Source organism: Phacochoerus africanus, chromosome 10 (genome assembly GCF_016906955.1).
Source record: "Phacochoerus africanus isolate WHEZ1 chromosome 10, ROS_Pafr_v1, whole genome shotgun sequence".
Classification (NCBI taxonomy): domain Eukaryota; kingdom Metazoa; phylum Chordata; class Mammalia; order Artiodactyla; family Suidae; genus Phacochoerus; species Phacochoerus africanus.
This window is the reverse complement of record NC_062553.1, coordinates 74482596-74502160: the sequence shown is the minus strand read 5'-3', so window position 1 is coordinate 74502160 and position 19565 is coordinate 74482596. Positions and strand designations below refer to the sequence as shown.

The window sequence follows — 19565 nt, the reverse complement described above, 5'->3', positions numbered from 1 at the left end:
ACAAAACTTTCCTTGAAAAAGATACATACACCCCTATGTTCATTGAAGCACTATTCATAATAGCCAAGACACAGGAACAACCTAAATGTCCATTGATGGATGAATGCATTAAGAAGATGTGGTACATATACACAATGGAATACTACTCAGCCATAAAAAAGACAAACTAATGCCATCTGCAGCAATGTGGATGGAACTAGAGATTCTCATACTAAGTGAAGTAAGTCAGAAAGAGAAAGACATATACCATATGATGTCACTTATTTGTGGAATCTAAAGTATGGAACAGATGATCCTATCCAAAAAAGCAGAAACAGATCATGCCAAGGAGAGCAGACTTGGGGTTCCCAGAGGGGGAAAGGTAAGGGAGTGGGATGGATGGGCATTTTGGTGCTTTTTTGGATGCAAACTGTTATATTTGGAATGGATAGGCAGTGGGGCCCTATGGTACAGCACAGGGAAATATGTATGATTGGGTCACTTTGCTGTAAAACAGAACTTGAAGAAACATTGTAAGTCAACTATACTTTAATAATAATAATAATAAAAGCCAAAAAAACCCCAAAACCAAAAAAAGCCACAAAAAGAAAAACAAAAAATAGTCCAACTATGACTGCTAGTTGCTTCCTTCACCCTCTATCCTCCCTCTCCTCCTCAGTAGCCGAACCCTAATTTTAATCAAGATAGCCTTATGTCTAAGTCAGCAGGCTTGGTATCCCAGGCCCTCCTACAGCGAGGCCTGTCTGTGTGACCTATGAGGTGTGTTGGAAGTTTTCTGCGGAACATCCAGGAAAGTTCCTTGAAAGAGACAAAGCAGTAGTTCCCCTTGTGCTCAGTGGTAGCAAACCCAACTAGCATCCACGAGGACTTGGGTTCAATCCCTGCCTCGCTCAGTGGGTTAAGGATCCGGTGTTGCCATGAGCTGTGGTGTAGGTCGCAGATGAGGCTCGGATCCTGTGTTGCTGTGGCTGTGGTGTAGGCCGGCAGCTACAGCTCCGATTCGACGTCTAGCCTGGGAACCTCCATATGCCTTGGGTGCAACCCTAAAAAGACAAAAAAGACAAAAAAAAAAAAAGATAAGATAAAGTAGAAAGGAGATGTTTGGTGTCTTTTCTCACAACCAAACTGTACCTCCACTGATTATGATTCTGCTATTGTTGATTAAATTAAGGAAGATTGCCTATGCTATGCTGATAAAATGAAAGCCTTCAAAATAAATGAGAAAAGCTTTCATTTTATCAGCAAAGCATAGGCAATCTTCTTTAGTTTAAAAAAAGCTCTTCACAGTCAGAGCTGCTTTCAAGTGGGGACCCAATTTTGTCCCTCATAGGGTGATATTCTGGAAAATAAAATACTTCGTCCTTCCAACTTGAAATCTGTGGAGACAGATGCATGGGTGTAAAGGAGATGGGCATGGAAATAATACGGTTTCAGACGCTGATGCCTGAAATCCATGAAACTCCTTTTCATTCTGAAGTTCTTATCCAGGTATGCCGTGATTTGGAGGGCATCACTTATTTGTATCAGGGATTTTCAACAGTCCATAAGGAAATGCAAGAACACTAGGGCTTCATATGTGATACATTTGTTAGCTCTTATGCTCACCAGAATTCTGCTCCCCATGCTCAGGCTCTGAGCCCTTGTGTCCTTCTTTCCTCTTTCCCTTCCTCCCCCTCTGCCTTCCTTCCTTCCTCCCTCCCTTTTGCCTTCCTAGGAGAAAGAACACATTTACATTTGGAATAGAAACTGTGCAACAAAGGACAAGGTACTAGGATTCCAATAGGCTTGGGATTTTTAAACACATTTTCAAGGGTAAGTGACAAGTAGTTCTCACTCGAAGAAAACGTGAGTTGAAAACTGGGGCCAGAAAACAAGGCCACCAAGATCAAAGGAACAACTCAGATCAAATAAAATACTGACCAATGTAAATATGCCACATGTATGAATATGGCATAGATCACATTCTCCGAGATGGTTTCAAACATCTTACTTAAACAACAACTCGTCTATCACAGAATATACTCTATGACTGGTGAAAAAATAATGAAGTCAAGTGAATGCTATGGGGATTTTTGTTAATGTGTGAGATCAATTTTTTGGAATACCTGTAAAATATTTTAAATGCTTTTTTCCATGTATTTTTGAAAGAACTTGGTTAGACTCTGGGGTAAAAAAACCCCAATGTCTTATCGTCTTCAAAGGAAGACTTAAAGAACAGTTTTCTCTTTCTGTTAGGAAAGAATGCTTCTTCTGCCTCCGTAGGTTTGCTTGCTAACAGAAGAGCTGAACGGACTTAGCAGCTGTGAATTCCTATACAGAGGCCAACCATTGTTCAATTCAGTGTTTGCAACTGAAGGTATCAGTTGAAAACCATTCAAGTACAATGGGTATAGGTATAGTATAACTGATCTACTTTGCTGTGTGCCTGAAATTAGTACAACTTTGTAAGTCAACTATATTCCAAAAAAATTAAATTAAAAAAAAAAACCATTTGAGTAGAATGGATGAAATGACTTTTTTTTTTAAACTTATAATGCCTCTGTGACTTTGGCTGGTGTGGGAAATGGAGAAGTTCTCTCTCTCTCTCTCTTTTTTTTTGTCTTTTTGTCTTTTTAGGGCTGCACCTGCAGCATATGGAAGTTCCCAGGCTAGGGGTCAAATTGGAGCTGGAGCCGACGGCCTACACCACAACCACAGCAATGCAGGATCCGAGTTGCGTCTGTGACCTACGCCATGGCTCGTGACAACATTAGATACTTAACCCACTGAGCGAGGCCAGGGATTGAACCCATGTCCTCATGGATGCTAGTCAGATTCATTTCCGCTGAGCCCGAACTCCAGAAATGGAGAAGTTCTTGAAACCATACACCTAAGTGTTCCCAAGAGGACCTTTCCTCTGACTCCCTCTTCCTGATGTACCGAATACCCCTTGGTGCATTTTAATAGAAAATTGTGAAACCCACGGAGCTATTTTAAAGATTAAAAACTCATATAACTTTATTTTTTAAAGCACTAACATGTCTCAGTTACATTTAGCTACAGTACCAAGTATAAAATAGCACCTGAGAATTTTTTGGTAGGTTGCAAAGACTGTTGACTCCTATCTCTTTCCTCTTTTCTCTCCATTTCACCAACAAAGAAAAGACCCAGCTCTCACTTCCACTCCTTCCACCTATGGTGTCACCAAGGGCCGGATTTTCATGCGAACGGCCCTGAGGGAATAATCGGCACCTCTGAAGGGGACCCAGACCACGCCATTCTCAATCTCATAGGGGCTGTTGTCCCTAGGGTCATAGGAGCCCCCAGTGTAGTAGATGCCATTGAGATTGGCTGCTTGGCAGTTGTTGTACCACCAGCCCCCTCCATAGACTTCGGCACAGTTCTCTTCCCACTTGTCTGCAATCCCTGTCAAAGGTGCTGAACTGCATGCCTGCGTGAGAAGTGTACTCTGACCCTTCCTCTGGGGAACCCTCGATCAGAGCATCTCCTGCTGTGCCCTCGTAGGAGGAGACCTGCAGGGCATAGCCTTCCGCCTCTGAGCCTACCCTCAAATGATATTCTGCATAAGCCCCTTTCCCAGCCCAGTCTTCTAACTCAACCCGAAGGACAGAGCCCCTCAAGGTTAGTAAGTGGAGGTATTCATTGCCTAGCCAGAATTCTCCTTCTCCCTTGTCATTCAGGCTGCCGAAACCTCTCTTGTAGTCTTGCCAGGTCCGGTTAAAATTCAGGGATCCATCCGTTCTTTGCTGGATCAAAAGCCATCCTCCCAAATCGGTCTCTTGATCGCAATAAACAGAAAAAATCTTACTGGATCCTGGTAGCTCGATATTGAAAATGCCACTTTGGGCACCTGAAGGATGTGTTTGAAGGGCATCACCACAGTCTAAAAAAAAAATTAAGCTGGTTGGAAGAAGTTGCTCTCATTTAACTTTATAAAGATAGGCATGACCCAGATCAAATGAAGGCAAATACTGGCTTCTTTCCCTCCCATCCTTCCTCCCCTCCCTCCCTCTCTCCCTTCCTTCCTTCCTTCCTCCCTTCCCTTTATAGAGAAAGGATGCACTTACACTGGGATGGAACTTATGTGAGTAGAATTTGTACCTTCCAATTGCAAGGGGCATTTTTCTCAATGGATCTGGAATTTTACTTGCACATACCCATTAGTAGCAAGTAACCACTGACGATATCTCAGCAACATTTGGTACTAATATCACTTGTTTTTAACCTTATCTCAATGTCAACTGAGACGCACACTATGAATATGATTGCTAAATTGAGTGACACTTTCCAAGAGTGTTCCTTTTGAATGGGAAAAGAATTTGATTCAACAGTCTTAAAATTGAGTTCCAGAGGGATTCATTCATTCATTCATTTCACATGTGTTTATTGAGTGCTGACTCTGCACTGCTAGGCGTTTGGGAATACAGAGATGAACATGATAGACAAAGCCCCTGCCCGCATGGAATTTACAGTCTAGCACACACACAAAAATAAACAAAAACACGGAATTTTCAAAAAAGCATGATAGAGGGCTGAGAAAGAAGTGAAAGGTGCTCTGGGAGCCACATTGCAGGAGGAATGGACTTAGTCTAAGGTCAGGGAAAGCTCCCCTAAGGAGAAGTGCGGATACCTCTGGCAGGGCGAGTTCTAGTATAGACTCTCTTGATGACATGCCCTCCTTTAAGGTCAAGACCCTCTTCACTATCGGCCTCATCTTCCATTTTATAGCTCTTGCTTTCCACCTCGCCGCCTTCTCGGTTGATAGTCTTGGTTATGGTCTGTTTGCTGTGACTTGAAATTTTACTACTGGAAGAGTACTCAGGTCCATCAGGGTGGAAGAAGGCTATGTCCCCTAAGCCTGCGAGGTCAGATCCTGGGCCCCCAGGATGGGTCTTACCATCAAACTCTTTAAGGACTGGGGAGAAGAAATCTGGAAATGGATCTTACCTAAGCTTGTTTCATCCCTGTGCCTATGAAAAAACTCATCTAAGCTACCCTTGCCAGAGAACATGTGGGCGAACTCTACATCAGTGCCACCGCAGTCAGAACCATCTTCGGAGTTTATCACTTCCTTGATGGTTTCTGTTCGACCATCAGCTTTCGTAACAGTCTTCGTGATGGTTTTAGAGCATGAACGGTGAGTGGTGCTTGTGTGACCAGAGGTGACTTTCTCCTTACCAATCACAATGTCCTTATCTCCTTTTGAAGTGACCAGTTTACTTGTGTGGAGCTCGCTCTTTGTCCCTGGACTTACACTTCCTGGCGTTTCTTTGAATGTGCCCCAGTCTGGGTTGGAAGGATTGGTGTCCCCGGGCCCTGAGCTATCTGGCCTTAAACTTCCAGACCCAGACTTCCAGGCTTCCAAGAGCCAACACTTCCATGCTCGTGTTGACCAGAGTGCCAAGTGCTACTACTTCCATGCTCAACATGTTCGGAGTGCCAAGTGCCAGTACTTCCAGACTCAGGATGGCCAGGCTTCCAAGTGCCAGCACTTCCAGGATCAGGACGGCCAGAATCCCAAGTGCCAGTACTTCCAGGCTCAGGACGGCCAGGCTTCCAAGTGCCAGCACTTCCAGGATCAGGACGGCCAGAATCCCAAGTGCCAGTACTTCCAGGCTCAGGACGGCCAGGCTTCCAAGTGCCAGCACTTCCAGGATCAGGACGGCCAGAATCCCAAGTGCCAGTACTTCCAGGCTCAGGACGGCCAGGCTTCCAAGTGCCAGGACCTCCAGGTCCGTAGCTCCCAGGTTTCAGACCTCCAGGGCTACCAGTTCCAGGTACCGATCCTGGTCCATGAGATATAGAGCCTCCTCGGGTATGCTCGTCTCCACCAACCCTCTCCAACACCATTTTCATCTGCCGTGTTTCCAGCAGTGCCTTCCACTCTGGAGGGGCTTCCCGAGTCTGGGTCTTGAAATCTCCAGGAGTTATGTCTGGAAGTGGGCTGATTTTTATCAGTGGTAAGTATTGCCTATCTCTAGAGGGAAGTAAGTTTATGGCAATAACCTGGTCAAGTTGCTTCTGCTGATTTTCATAGTCCTTGAGGTCTACCTTATGTTCTAAAGCCCTACTGCATGACCCTTTGCAAGATCGGATCTTAATATCAATGTCCACCTAGAGAGAGGGAGAGAAGATAAAGAAAAAGGGTACTGTAAGTAAACTATTTCTATGGAGTACTTAGCAGTTAATTCATTTTTTTGGAAACTGGTTTCATTTCTTTGAGTTGGAACCAAAGAAATGAGACCAATACTTCATTTATGTAGTATCCTCAGTGGAAGAGATGTTGGGTATCGTAAGACTAGCCAGGCAAAGCAATAGGAGCCGTTTGGATTTATCTTAGACTTAGACTAGATCAAGAGTAAAGAAACACTATGATGGCATCCTTAGTGAGACAAAGACTGAAGGCTCAGAGGCATGGCGGTGTCAGGGGCAAGCAGGGGCTGGAATAAGACCAGCAAGGACTGAATACTTGCTTTTGAAGTTGACTGTCTCACATGCCCTTGGGGATATTCCTTAATATAACTGAGTTTTTTTCTTTATCTGTAAAGTGGGAAATACCTACTTTATAGGTAGATAATGGATATAATACTTGCTCCACATAGAGTAAGGTATTTAATGAATGACTATTGCCTTCCTTTCCTTGCCTTTCAAAAACCAGGAAATCTAGGGTCAAAGCCATATAGTTACTCACCTCCAGCCGTTTCATCTCTACCAGCTGATCCCTGACATTTTTCTGCAGAAGGTGGATGTGCTGTACTTTTTCTAAGACTTTGCGCTTCAAGATCTCAATTCTGCTTCTCAGTTCTTCTGACACTTGGCTGTATATATTATCATTGTCTGAAATAGTAAATATGGATATTGAAGGAGCTGCTGAGTGTTTTCCTTGTAATATCCAGCAAAAGAAGGAAATTGGCTCCTGGGTATTCCACATTTTATCTCTATAATAATTTGTTTTCTAGGCATTTAATTTGTGAGTTCCAAATCTCTTAGGCATTTGTTATTTGGACCATAGCCTGCAGTCATCCATGGATATCAATTAAGATGCCCTACTAGCAATGAGTAATCTAGATAAATGCAGAAGATGAAATCATTTTGAAATTTTAAAGATGGAATTAAGAAAGAAAAGAGTCAATTAGGCCACAGCCCAATGATTTCATGATATCCTTAATCAAGGGGCTTGAGGAGTTCCCGTCATGGCTCAGTGGTTAACAAATCCGACTAGGAGCCATGAGGTTGAGGGTTCGATCCCTGGCCTCGCTCAGTGGGTTAAGGATCCAGCATTGCCGTGAGCTGTGGTGTAGGTTACAGATGCAGCTTGGATCCTGTGTTGCTGTGGCTGTGGTGTAGGCTGGTGGCTACAGCTCTGATTCGACGCCTATCCTGGGAACCTCCATATGCCACGGGTGCGGCACTAGAAAAGACAAAAAGACAAAAAAAAAAGAAAAAGAAAAGAAAAAAATCAAGGGGCTTGAATATATTCTTAGATTTTCTTACTAAGAAAATTTTCTTCCCAACAGTAGCTTTTTTTTTTTTTATATACGGTCAACAGGATCACGCACTTGCCAGTTGCACTCTTGCGCCACTGTTGTTAAATCAATCAAGTGCCTCCCAAGGATATAAAAAGTCAAAGCAAGGGTTTGATTCAGGAGCTGGGCCTCCCTAAACTTGCTGCTTATGCCCAGAGTGAATCCAGTGTTTTTAGTCCTAATGAGATTTAGTCCTCAGCCTATGAGAAAGAGATAACATGGCTCTATATTCTAAAAAGTCAAAACAAAACAAAACTTCATAATTAGCTTGGTGGAGTCTGTGGCTGACCAGTCCCTGAATCTCTCAGTTTCCTCCTCTGTAAGACAAAAACAGAAATAGCTCTGCAAAAGGTTGGACCCATCTCATTGTCAGTAGACACTCTTAAAAATATACCCTTAAATTCTGCTCTTTAGTCGGACATTCTGACTTCCATTGTGACCTTAAAACACATGTAAGCTAACTTTTTGTACATGCTGAAAATAGCAAAAACAAGTCCTTCCTTCCAGTTGAAAGGGATGTCATATCAGCATGTGTTTCTACAAGAAGTACTCTGTAGTCAAATGGCAGTTGCTATAAGGAGACACCATAACTCTTCCTGAATCCTGTTATTTTTGTTGTGTCAAAGCACTAACTGTAATACTTACTGTTAGCATTGGAGAAGTCCCCTCTCAAAAGCTCAATTATGTTTCTGCTCAATGTACTAGAGTCTTTATTGTTTTTCTGATAATCAAATAGTGAATTTTTTAGTTTATTTATTCTGTTTGTAAAATCTTGATTGACTTCATCAATCAACCCTTTCATTCTGCAGCCAGAAGGGCATTTGATGTTCTGAAAATGGAGAGGAAACATGGCATTAAGGTTCTAGCTCTCAACTCCAGTAACTTGTGCTTTCCACTAGCATCCCCGGCTCCCCTCCCCAATCTCTTCAGATCATCTCTTGACCTAAGTGTAATTTAAGAGGTCCGGTCAGAGATCACAGAGAAATTCTGGAATGAGGGTCCACTTAACCATAATTATGCCCCATGAAACCCCGAGGCTGTAATACTCAGGCCTGAACACGCAATTAAAATCCAATCTGTTCATCCCACTCTGTTGGCCCAGTCTTTGAGAGGTAATTTAAGTAGTGCTCTCAGGACGAAGTTTCTATCCGTTGATCTTCTTTAATTTGATGGGTAATGAGCTATGAGATGAGTTCCCACTGAACAAGTTTTCTGTGACATAGTGGGGTCAGCCTGCATGCTTGGCCAGTAGCACAGACAAGACTGTCCCCCTCCCTGGGCCCTCGGCTCACCCAGTCTTCGTCAGAACAGAAAGGCCAGTCTGACTCCTTGCAGGCAGATTGATGTCTTTCCGTAGGTCTTGGGCCACGCACACCTCCTCCTTCAGCTATAAATTCACCTTCATGTTGGGCCTCTGCTATCTTTAAGGATTAATAAACACACACAAAAGAGAGGTCTTTAAAAACCAGATAACAAGGAGAGGCTGACATGCCTGTAAATCCCAAGGGACCCATGGGGCTTTGAAGCTTCAGGTTTCTTATTTTTGGCATGAAAATCCTAATGCTCATTTTGTGGACTTGTGAGATTAAAGGGGAGAAGTGTATACATCTTCATAGGGTTTGACACTAAACAAGTCTTTAATAAATATTAGGAGTTTTCCTCTCCTTGAAAAAGACACATGCACCCATATCTTCACTGCAACACTATTCGCAATAACCAAGACATGGAAACAACCTAAATGTCCACGGACAGATGAACTGATTAAGAAGATGGGGTTATATACACAATGGAATGCTACTCAGCCATAAAAAAGAACAAAATAATGCAACACGATGGAACTAGCGACTCTCATATTAAGTGAGGTCAGTCAGAAAGAGAAAGACAAACACCATATGATATCACTTATATCTGGAGTCTAGTAGACGGCACAAATGAACCTTTCCACAGAAAAGAAACTCATGGACTTGGAGAACAGACTTGTGTTTGCTAATGGGGAGGGGGAGGGAGTGGGATGGACTGGGAATTTGGGGTTGATAGATGCAGACTATCATTGCCTTTGGAATGGATAAGCAATGAAATCCCGCTGCATAGCTCTGGGAACTATATCTAGTCACTTATGTTGTAGCATGATAATGTGAGAAAAAGAATGTATATATGTAGGTGTTATTGGGTCACCTTGCTGTATAGTAGAAAATTGACAGAATACTGTAAACCAGCTATGAGGGAAAAAATAAAAATTAATACATCAATGTGGGTTTTAGGGTTTTAGCTATTTTTATTTTGTACCAGCACCTCACAAGGATTTTTGTGACGATCCCTAATCTCAGTTTTACTTATAATTAGTTAACACTTTCTGTTTTGCTCAAAAAAAACCCCCTAAATAATTGTAATTTTAATTCAAGCAATAAAGAGTAATTTACTTAAAGGAACAAGTACAATCTTTTTGAGAAATAAAATTATGAATTCAAACATACTTTGGAATAAAATGGCACAACAATAAAAAACAAGCAGAAAATAAATATTTATGCCAATAAGGTAGAAATAAATGAAACAGGCATTATGCAAACTATTACTTTAGTAAATTATGTTAGTTTTATTTCCCATAAAAATGAGTATTTACTTATTATTTACTATAAGAGAGAAAATTACATTAGAAACCCTCTTTAATTTTTTCAGGTACTAGGGTTTATGAGCAGTAAAATGAAAGAAATAAATTGAAATAATTCATAGCCTGAAAGTAACTGAGTTTTTGAAACATATTTATCATGTTTTTATACAATTGAAATGTTTCAAATATCTTGTTGAATGAAATTTCTCTTCTATTGGTCTCTGGAGTCAAACTTTAGGAATTATTACAATATTTGGTCATTATCTTAAAATAATACAATTGCTTCCCCAAAGCATATTGCCTTATCAGTTAATCTCTTCTAATTTTGCTGTATGATATGCTTTCAAAGATAACTCATTGGATGGTTTTTTGTTTGTTTTTTTTTGTTTGTTTGCTTTCTTCCACACCGGTGGCATATAGAAATTCCTGGACCAGAGATTGAACCTATAGCACAGCAGTTACCTGAAGCACAGTGGTGACAATGCTGGCTCCTTAACCCGCTAGGCCACCAGAGAACTCCTTAATTTCCTTTTTATTTGTCTTAAAGAAACACAAGGAGTTTCCGCTGTGGCTCAGCAGAAATGAATCTGACTAGTAACCATGAGGATGCAGGTTCACTCCCTGGCCTCACTCAGTGGGTTAAGGATCCAGCATTGCCATGAGCTGTGGTGTAGGTCACAAATGCAGCTCGGATCCTGCATTGCTGTGGCTATGGCATAGGCCTGCAGCTACAGCTCCGATTCGATTCCTAGCCTAGAAACTTCTAAATGCCACGGGTGCGGCCCTGAAAAGACCAAAAAAAAAAAAAAGAAAGAAAGAGAGAAAGAAAGACAAAAACAACCTTTCAGGAAAAAGAACTTAAACCGCTATTCTGCTTATTATGGACTAATAGCAGTAAATTAATAACTAGCTTAGAAAATTCTTGTCATAAAAATGTTGTGTTCTGTTAACTAATATTAACTATCCTGAGGCTTTACGGCAAAAATGATGGCAAAGATTTCTTCTTTCTAAAAAATAAAAAGCCAAAATAAGACCAAGCTAGGAGGGTCAAAGCTTCCCCTGTGAATTTATGCACTTTGGTCCAGCTAAGTCTCCCTCTTAGGGTCAAATTATTCTGTACTCTTTTTTTTTTTTTTTGGTCTCTTTGTCTTTTTTTAGGGCCACACCCAAGGCATGTGGAGGTTCCCAGGCCAGGGGTCAAATTGGAGCTGTAGCTGCTAGCCTGTGTCACAGCCACAGCAACGTGGGATCCGAGCCGAGTCTATGACCTCACGGCAACACCGGATCCTTAACTCACTGTGCAAAGCCAGGGATTGAACCTGAGTCCTTGTGGATGCTAGTCAGGTTCGTTAATCCCTGAACTATGATGGGAACTCTCCAAATTACCTTGCACTCTTGAGGCATCAGGCCCATCTAGGAATTTGCCTCCATGGGCTACAGCTTACAAAGCTCCCAGTGTGTGACTGTCCAGGCTGACTGAGACTTGCAAGCTCTTTGTGGAATAAGCAGCAGAGAGAAAGCAAGAGGAGGAGATAAAGACGGTCATACCTGAACTGTGCCCACCACAGTGAGGACCAGGCAGAAGAGCCTCACCGAAAACATCTTTGCCAGGGGTGGGGCTCGCTCCGGAGGAGCACTCCTGCTGGAGGAAAGAATTGTCTCCGCTGCTAGATCCCAACCCATTTAAATCCGCAGACGATCTGATTAATCATTACCTTTGTCCCTGGTGCACAGTCATCAGGTGGCTGTATCCCTTGGTCCTTCTGTGAAGTTGATGTTCCAGAAGTTCTTGCCCAACACCCCAGGCTTGTTTGCTTCCGATAAGCTGTTGCAAAGCGTGGTTCGGGGAAGATCCTACGTTCCAGGCACAGGGGAACTTTGGGCAGGCCAAGGGGTGCAGGGGAGGACCTACTGGTTCTCATGTACTTGGCAGAACGTGGAGGGTGGTGGAGGCAGGCGAGCCATAGCCCACCGGGAAGCAGAGATATGATGACTGAGGTTCACTTTGTGACCTGACTTTAGAAAACTGGCTGTGGTGATGGGCTCCCAGAAGGCCTTCTCTAAGCTGACCGTGAGCAGCTTCTTTTCCTTTAGCCAAAATCGTTCAGACAGCAGCCCCTGAAGCCAAAGTTTCAAGGTTCATAAACCCAGCTACACCATTTCCCAGCTCTGCTCTTGGACAAACTCCTTTGCCTCTTTAAGCCTCAGCTTCCTCATTTTAAAAACAAGGATAATAATAACCTACCACATATGGTTTTTTACACAGAATAAATGAGTTTGTCCTTGTCAATCCCTTGAAGCAGTGATTGCTACATAGCGAGTACTCAGTAAGTGTTAACAATGACTGGAGAATGTAAAGTGCCACAAAAAACACCACTTCTTTCCAGTTTCTATGTCTTTGGATGCGCTAATTTACTTTCCCAGCTCTTCATCTCCATATCAAATTTTCTAAGGGTTGCCAAATTTAGCAAATGAAAAAGCAGGATGCCCAGTTAAATTGGAATGTCAGATAAGCAAAAAATACATTTTCGTGTGAGTGTGTTCCGTGCAATATTTAGACATACTCATGCTAAAAATGTGTTGTGGTTGTCATTTATTGCAAATGCATATTTAACTGGCCATCCTGTAAGATGTCTGGCTATCCTACCTTGCCTCAAATTCTGTTTCCTACGGGAAGCCAATCTTGATCATAGTATGACAGCCAAAATGTATTGAGTGTTCACTGAAAGTTGGGTTCTTTGCTAGGCACTTTACAGAGTGCCTGACCTCATGTTCCCAGTTAAAAGCAATCTCTTGGAGTTCCTGTCGTAGCTCGATGGCTAACAAATCCGACTAGCATCCAAGAGGAAACAAGTTCGATCCCTGGCCTTGCTCACTGGGTTAAGGATCCAGTGTTGCCTGGAGCTGTGGTGTAGGTCGCAGACATGGCTCGGATCCCGCCTTTCTGTGGCTGTGGTGTAGGCCGTCGGCTACAGCTCTGATTCAACCCCTAGCCTGGGAACCTCCATATGCCATGGATTTGGCCCTAAAGAGCAAAAAACAAAACAAAACAAAAACAAAAACAAAACAAAACAAAAAACAAAAACACCCGCAACAAAACAGCAATCTCTTGTTCTTTCATACTTCTTTAGACCAAGTGCCACTCATGGCATTTAGCATTGTGGGGACATTGTCCATCTCCCCCATGAGACAATAAACTTGAGAGCTGACATTGGTCTATATATTCTCCCCCAAAGCTGTGGGCCTTCATGGAACAAGGAAGCGTGCGTGGGTTCCACTGATGTGAAATGGAGCCCCATCCTCCCAGGCTCTGCTGGCCCGTGATGCTTGCTGGCGGTGGATGAGAGCTCTGGTACGAGGCAGTGCCCTACACGGCTGACTTCATGGAAGGTCCAAGCCCACCTGTGGTGTGGTTTCTTGGATTCCTAGATGCAGTGGTGGAGCTCAGTGAGAGCCCTAGAGCCTCTTCCAGGTTCTGGAGGGTAAGGATGCTGTGGAAAGCTGGGTTGGTCCCACCTGCCTACAGGGTTGAACTAGCAAAATGTCATCAACACAGGACTCCGAGACGGGCTTCCCTGGATGGTCTCCTCTGTTCTCGGGGGTGAACCTGGCACGTGGAAGAAGTTTAGAGAAAGTGCTCTGGGGAGCTTCAGGTGACTTAGCTGGACCTGGTCCAATGGAAACGAAGTCAACTGAAAAACAGCTGCCACTCTGGGACTGCGTCCAAAGTCCCTCTGGGGGGCCATTCTTGCTGTCCCACGGCCCCTTCCGGTATCTGCATGTCCCACTCCCTTCCTTAAGGTGCTCAGGTGGCACCTCTTTTGAGGCCTCCTTCAACCTCCCTACCTAAAAGGGCAGCCCTCCTCACTGTTATTCTCTTAACCCGGGTTGATATTCGCTCATCTTACTTTATCACTACTGGACAATATCTATTGGAAAGTTAGTTGTTTATGTTTTGTCTCTTCCACACCAAGTTTTGTGATGCCGAGGCACACTGCCTAGTACAATGCAAGCCCAGGGTAAATACGTGCAGGTGTTTGCTGGGGGAACAGAAGGACAGTGGGCTTTGCAGAGAGGGAGATTTGCATTCTAGCTAAGTGACGGGGATAAACTAAATTCTATGAACGGGCTTACTTATCTGTTAGATGGAGATGGCAATATTTATCTTGTAGAGCTGTTGCCAGGGTTAAGTAAAATGTGCAGCTATACGTGACATCTTTGGTATCCACCTTAGAAGCTCCGGAAATGGGAGCTTACATCGTTCCTAGAAGGTTCCAATGTCCCTAAATAGAAAGTCCCCATGTTAGCTCTCCAGGGCCAGAATTCCCTAACCAGGCACTTCGGGGGGGCCTTCTTTGGGGCTAGCACTGCAGAAATGAGCAATGGGCTCTTTCCCTCACAAACAAGCCTATTATCAGCTATGGAGAAGGAGGCTTTGTGTTTAGACAGAAAGCCACGCAGGTGTCTAGGCAAAAAATAATACAGTATCATTATTGGTACTGAGGTACAGTGATGTTCAATATCGTGTAAATTTTAGGCGTACAACACAGTGAGTCACAGGTTTTAAAGATGATATTCCATTTAGAGTTATTGTAAAATATTGGCCATTGTTATGCAATATATAGGAGTTTCGTTTTTTAAAGAATGTGACAATAAGAGTAACTTTTTTTTGGAGTTCCCGTCGTGGCTCAGTGGTTAACGAATCCGACTACAAACCATAAGGTTGCGGGTTCGATTCCTGGACTTGCTCAGTGGGTTAAGGATCTGGCATTGCCGTGACCTGTGGTGTGGGTTGCAGTTGCGGCTCAGATCCTGAGTTGCTGTGGCTGTGGCATTGGCCGGTGGCTACAGCTCTGATTCAACCCCTAGCCTGGGAACCTCCATATGCTGTGGGAGTGGCCCTAGAAAAGGCAAAAAGACCAAAAAAATAATAATAACTTTTTTTTTGGTCTTTTTTAGGGCCACACTCATAGCGTATGGAGGTTCCCAGGCTAGGGGTTGAATTGGAGCTGTTGCTGCTGGCCTCCACCACAGCCAGAGCCACACCAGATCCGAGTGGTGTCTGCGACCTGCACGACAGCTCATGGCAATGCTGGATCCATGCACTGAGGGAGGCCAGGAATCGAACCTGTGACCTCATGGATCCTAGTCAGATACATTTCCTTTGAGCCACAATGGGAACTCCAAGAATATCTTTACAAATATAAAAATGGAAAAAAAAATGAGAAAGGTCCAATTTCTTAAACCAAAACCACTGCGTATTACATTTTCCCCGAATATATCATAGTATATAGTATGACTATATACTATTTTATTTAGCTCTAATGAGAGAAATGTTTCATTCCTTTACCCTTTGAAATTATATAATTCCTGACAAATTATGAGTATTTAAATGCGGGGATTCACATATTTGTTATGCCGACACATCAGGAAGAGCTGAAATATTTCTTATTTGTATGAAGTTAATGTATGTAGAAAGAATAGAAATACCATAGCTGTAATAATGTTTCACTTTTTTTTTTTTGGTTGCACCCACAGCATATGGAAATTCCCATGCCCAGGCCACAGCTGCGGCAAGTCAGGATCCTTAATCCCCTGAGGCACAGTGGGAACTCCATAATGTTTCAATTTTATTTTATTATTTATTTATTTATTTATTTGCTTTTTAGGGCTGCACTTGCAGCAGATGGAGGTTCCCAGGCTAGGGGTCAAATGGGAGCTACAGCTGCTGGCCTACGCCATAGCCCCAGCAACGTGGGATACATGCTGCGTCTTTGACCGACACCACAGCTGAGGGTAACTCTGGATCCTTAACCCACTGAGCAAGGCCAGGCCTCAATTATATGCCTGAATTATAAAAAATGTAGGGGATTCTGGCACTTATCCTTTCAGGGCCTCTGGCTCAGGTTTTGACAGACAGCGGTGACTGACCTATAAAGGATTTACTGGAAAACATTGGCAAGTCTGCTTAGCTTTCTGTATCTTATTTTTGCTACTTGTCTCCTGCATTGCAAGAGTATTACAAAAGTTTGTTTTTAACCAATCTGCTTACTGTGAAAGGTGAATGAGTTAGTATGATGCGCTATCTAAGAGTAACTAGTGGGACTTTTGCTTTCAGAACTTATCAATATCCCGACTACAGGTGGTTTTCCTGGAAGTTTTAGCTGTAGAAAGACATGGGAATTTCTTTAAATACCCGGAAATGATTCTGAACTACATTTACGAAAGTGAGAAAGGAGAAAATTTTTCTTGATCTTTCCTGATTCTGTCATACTGCATTTCTCTTTAATCTCTTTACTCAGGAAAGAAATCTATTTTATTGTAGATTAATAACTGTCCCCAGGAGTTCACGTCGTGGTGCAGTGAAGGTGAATCTGACTAGGAACCATGGAGTTTCAGGTTTGATCCCTGGCCTCGCTCGGTGGGTTGAGGATCCAGCATTGCCATGAGCTGTGGTGTAGGTCACAGAGGCAGCTTGGATCTGGCATTGCTGTGGCTGTGGTGCAGGCCAGTGGCTACAGCTCCGATTGGACCCCTAGCCTGGGAACTTCCATAGGCCCGAGGGTGCGGCCTTTAAATGACAAAAACAAAACAAAACAACTGTCCCCAGATTAATGCCGTTTAATTTAATTGAATAATTTTTTTGGCATTTTTGGAATTAAATTCTGTAATTTTCTAGTAATAGAATAATTATTCTCTTTTTTGTCCTTATGCATGATTTTCATGGTCTTTTACTTAAGCAGTTGTTTTTTTTTGGTTTTTTTTTTTTTTTGCTTTTTTAGGGCCACACCTGTGGCATATAGAGGTTCCCAGGCTAGGGGTCGAATCAGCTGGCCTACACCACAGCTCACAGTAACCGCCGGATCACCAACCCACTGGGCGAGGCCAAGGATAGAACCCGCATCCTCATGGATACTACTCAGATTCGTTTCCACTGAACCATGACAGGAACTCCTACTTAAGCATTTTTAATCAAATTTCCACTAAGTAGTTCGTGTGTGTGTGATATGTTATGTGTGTACGATGGGTGTGTATGTGAGAGAGAGAGAGGTGAAGGTGAGGTCCCTGAGTTTCCTCCACTGCTTTATTTCTTTTGGTTTTAAACTGCATTATCAATTAAATAATCCACTTTTCAAGATAAATCAATTTTACTTATAATTTGTTTTGCTGAATTTTACTGAATTTATCAATATTTTTGTTGAACGTACGTTAAAGTATATATGCTATTTTGAAAAGTAAAACCATTATGTGGATGAATAAGCAAATGATGCATTAATCAAGAGCATGAATTCATTCCAACACCATACCCTTTAAATCCATTTGATTTGGCACACTTCTCTGTTAGTTTCTCTGTGGTTCTTCTATTAAAAATTAGCAAACATGATCTATCAGTTGGTACTTATTTAGGATGATATGTAGAGATCTGGGGAAATAATATCTATAAGGTATTTAGACTTTCCACAGCAAGGAATTATACAAAAAATATGGGGTAATTTAATTACCCAGAGCCATTGAATTCCCTGTGATTCCTTCCCTCCCCCCCCCCCCCGGCTGCTCCCCACCCCCAACCAGCATGTGGAAGTTCCCAAGCCAGGCGTTGACTCTATACCACAGCTGCAGCAATGCCTGATCCTTAACACACTGCGTGGGCCAGAAATTGAAATGGCCAGATTTCCACAGAGACAAGCCAGATCCTTAACCCACTGCACCACACGGAACTCCTCTCTATGAGTCTTCTTGAAACTTATTTTTAATGGACAATTCCTAGTAATATCAAGGCATTTAAAGAAAGCATTTGGGTAAAATTTTAGCATGGCCCCTGTGCAAGGATGACATGCAAATTCGTGAAACCTTCCATAATTTTACTGCGAATTTGAGGTTAATAGATACAAATTGCTACTTTTAGAATGGATAGATAATGAGGGTCCTGCTGTATAGTACAGGGAACTCTGTCCAATTACTTGTGATGGAACATGATGGAAGACAATGCGAAAGACAGTGTATAGATGTATGATTGGGTCACTTTGCTGAACTGCAGAAATTGACAGAACATGTAAATCAACTATAATAAAAAAAGAGCATAAAAACTAAAAAGTAAAGTGAAATAAGGAGTTCCAGTCATGGCGAAGTGGTTAACGAATCCGACTAGGAACCATGGGGTTTCGGGTTCGATCCCTGGCCTTGCTCAGTGGGTTAAGGATCTGGCGTTGCTGTGAGCTGTGGTGTAGGTCACAGACATGGCTAGGATCCCACGTTGCTGTTGCTCTGGTGTAGGCTGGTGCCTACAGCTCCGATTCGACCCCTAGCCTGGGAACCTCCATATGCCGCGGGAACAGCTCAAGAAAAGGCAAAAAGACAAAATAAAGAAATAAATAAAATGCAGTAAAAGAATTTGGACTATAAAAAAAGAGAAAGAATGCCATTTGCAATAACATGAATGGATCTAGAGATAATCATATTAAGCAAAGTAAGTCAGAAAGACAAATATCATATGCTATCACTTATATGTGGAATCTAAAATATGATACAAATGAACGTATCTATGAAACAGAAACAGACTCACAGACATAGACAACAGGAGGAGGGGGGGGTGGGAGAGGAAAGGAAGGAAGAGTTTGGGATTAGCAGATGCAAGCTCATATATAGGATGGGTAAACAAGTTCGTACTGTACAGCACAGGGAACCATATTCAATATCCTGTGGTAAACCATAATAATAATAATATGAAAAAGAATATATATATTTATATATATGTAAATAAAATTGAGTCACTGCTGTACAGCAAAAATTAACAGAACATGGAAAATCAATTCTACTTCAGTAAAAAAGTTTTTAAAAAGGATGTTACTGTGAAAACTGATGAAATCTGAGTTAAGTGTGGAAGTTAGGAAAGAGTAACCACTGGAATTGCTTTCTTAGTTTTGACAAATAAGCCATAGTAATGCCAGATGTTAACACAAAGGAATTGAGTAACAGGTCTAGGGAACTCTGTGATATATTTATAACTTTCCTGCAGATAAATAAATTATTCTGAAATTAAAAATGTATTAAAAAATGAAAGTGGGAGTTCCCTTTGTGGCTCAGCAGAAATGAATCTAACTAGTATCCGTGAGGATGCGGGTTCGATCCCTGGCCTCACTCAGTGGGTTAAGTATCCAGTGTTGCCATGAGCTGTGGTGTAGGTCACACACGACTGGGATCTGGTGTTGCTGTGGCTGTGATTTAGGCTGGCATCTGAAGCTCCAGTTAGACCCTAGCCTGGGGAATTCCACATGCCACAGGTGTAGCCCAGAAAGAAAGAAAGAAAGAAAGAAAGAAAGAAAGAAAGAAAGAAAGAAGGAAAGAAAGAAAGAAAGAAAGAAAGAAGGAAAGAAAGAAAGAAAGAAAGAAAGAAAGAAAGAAAGAAAGAAAGAAAGAAAGAAAGAAAGAAG

The 19565-nt window shown here is 42.4% G+C and overlaps 1 protein-coding gene and 1 pseudogene across 1 annotated transcript; one reads left to right on the top strand and one right to left on the bottom strand.

Annotated features, from left to right (window-relative positions):
* Positions 1–3172: 3172 nt before the first annotated feature.
* On the bottom strand, positions 3173–11817 carry FGA (fibrinogen alpha chain). Its single transcript, XM_047798129.1, is given in 9 exon segments — positions 3173–3400; positions 3402–3883; positions 4631–4940; positions 4943–5350; positions 5428–6114; positions 6692–6837; positions 8172–8355; positions 8819–8947; positions 11683–11817. Coding segments are annotated over 9 exon segments (2709 nt in total).
* A 6095-nt stretch (positions 11818–17912) lies between these two features.
* On the top strand, positions 17913–17998 carry LOC125110410 (uncharacterized; annotated as a pseudogene).
* Positions 17999–19565: the final 1567 nt, after the last annotated feature.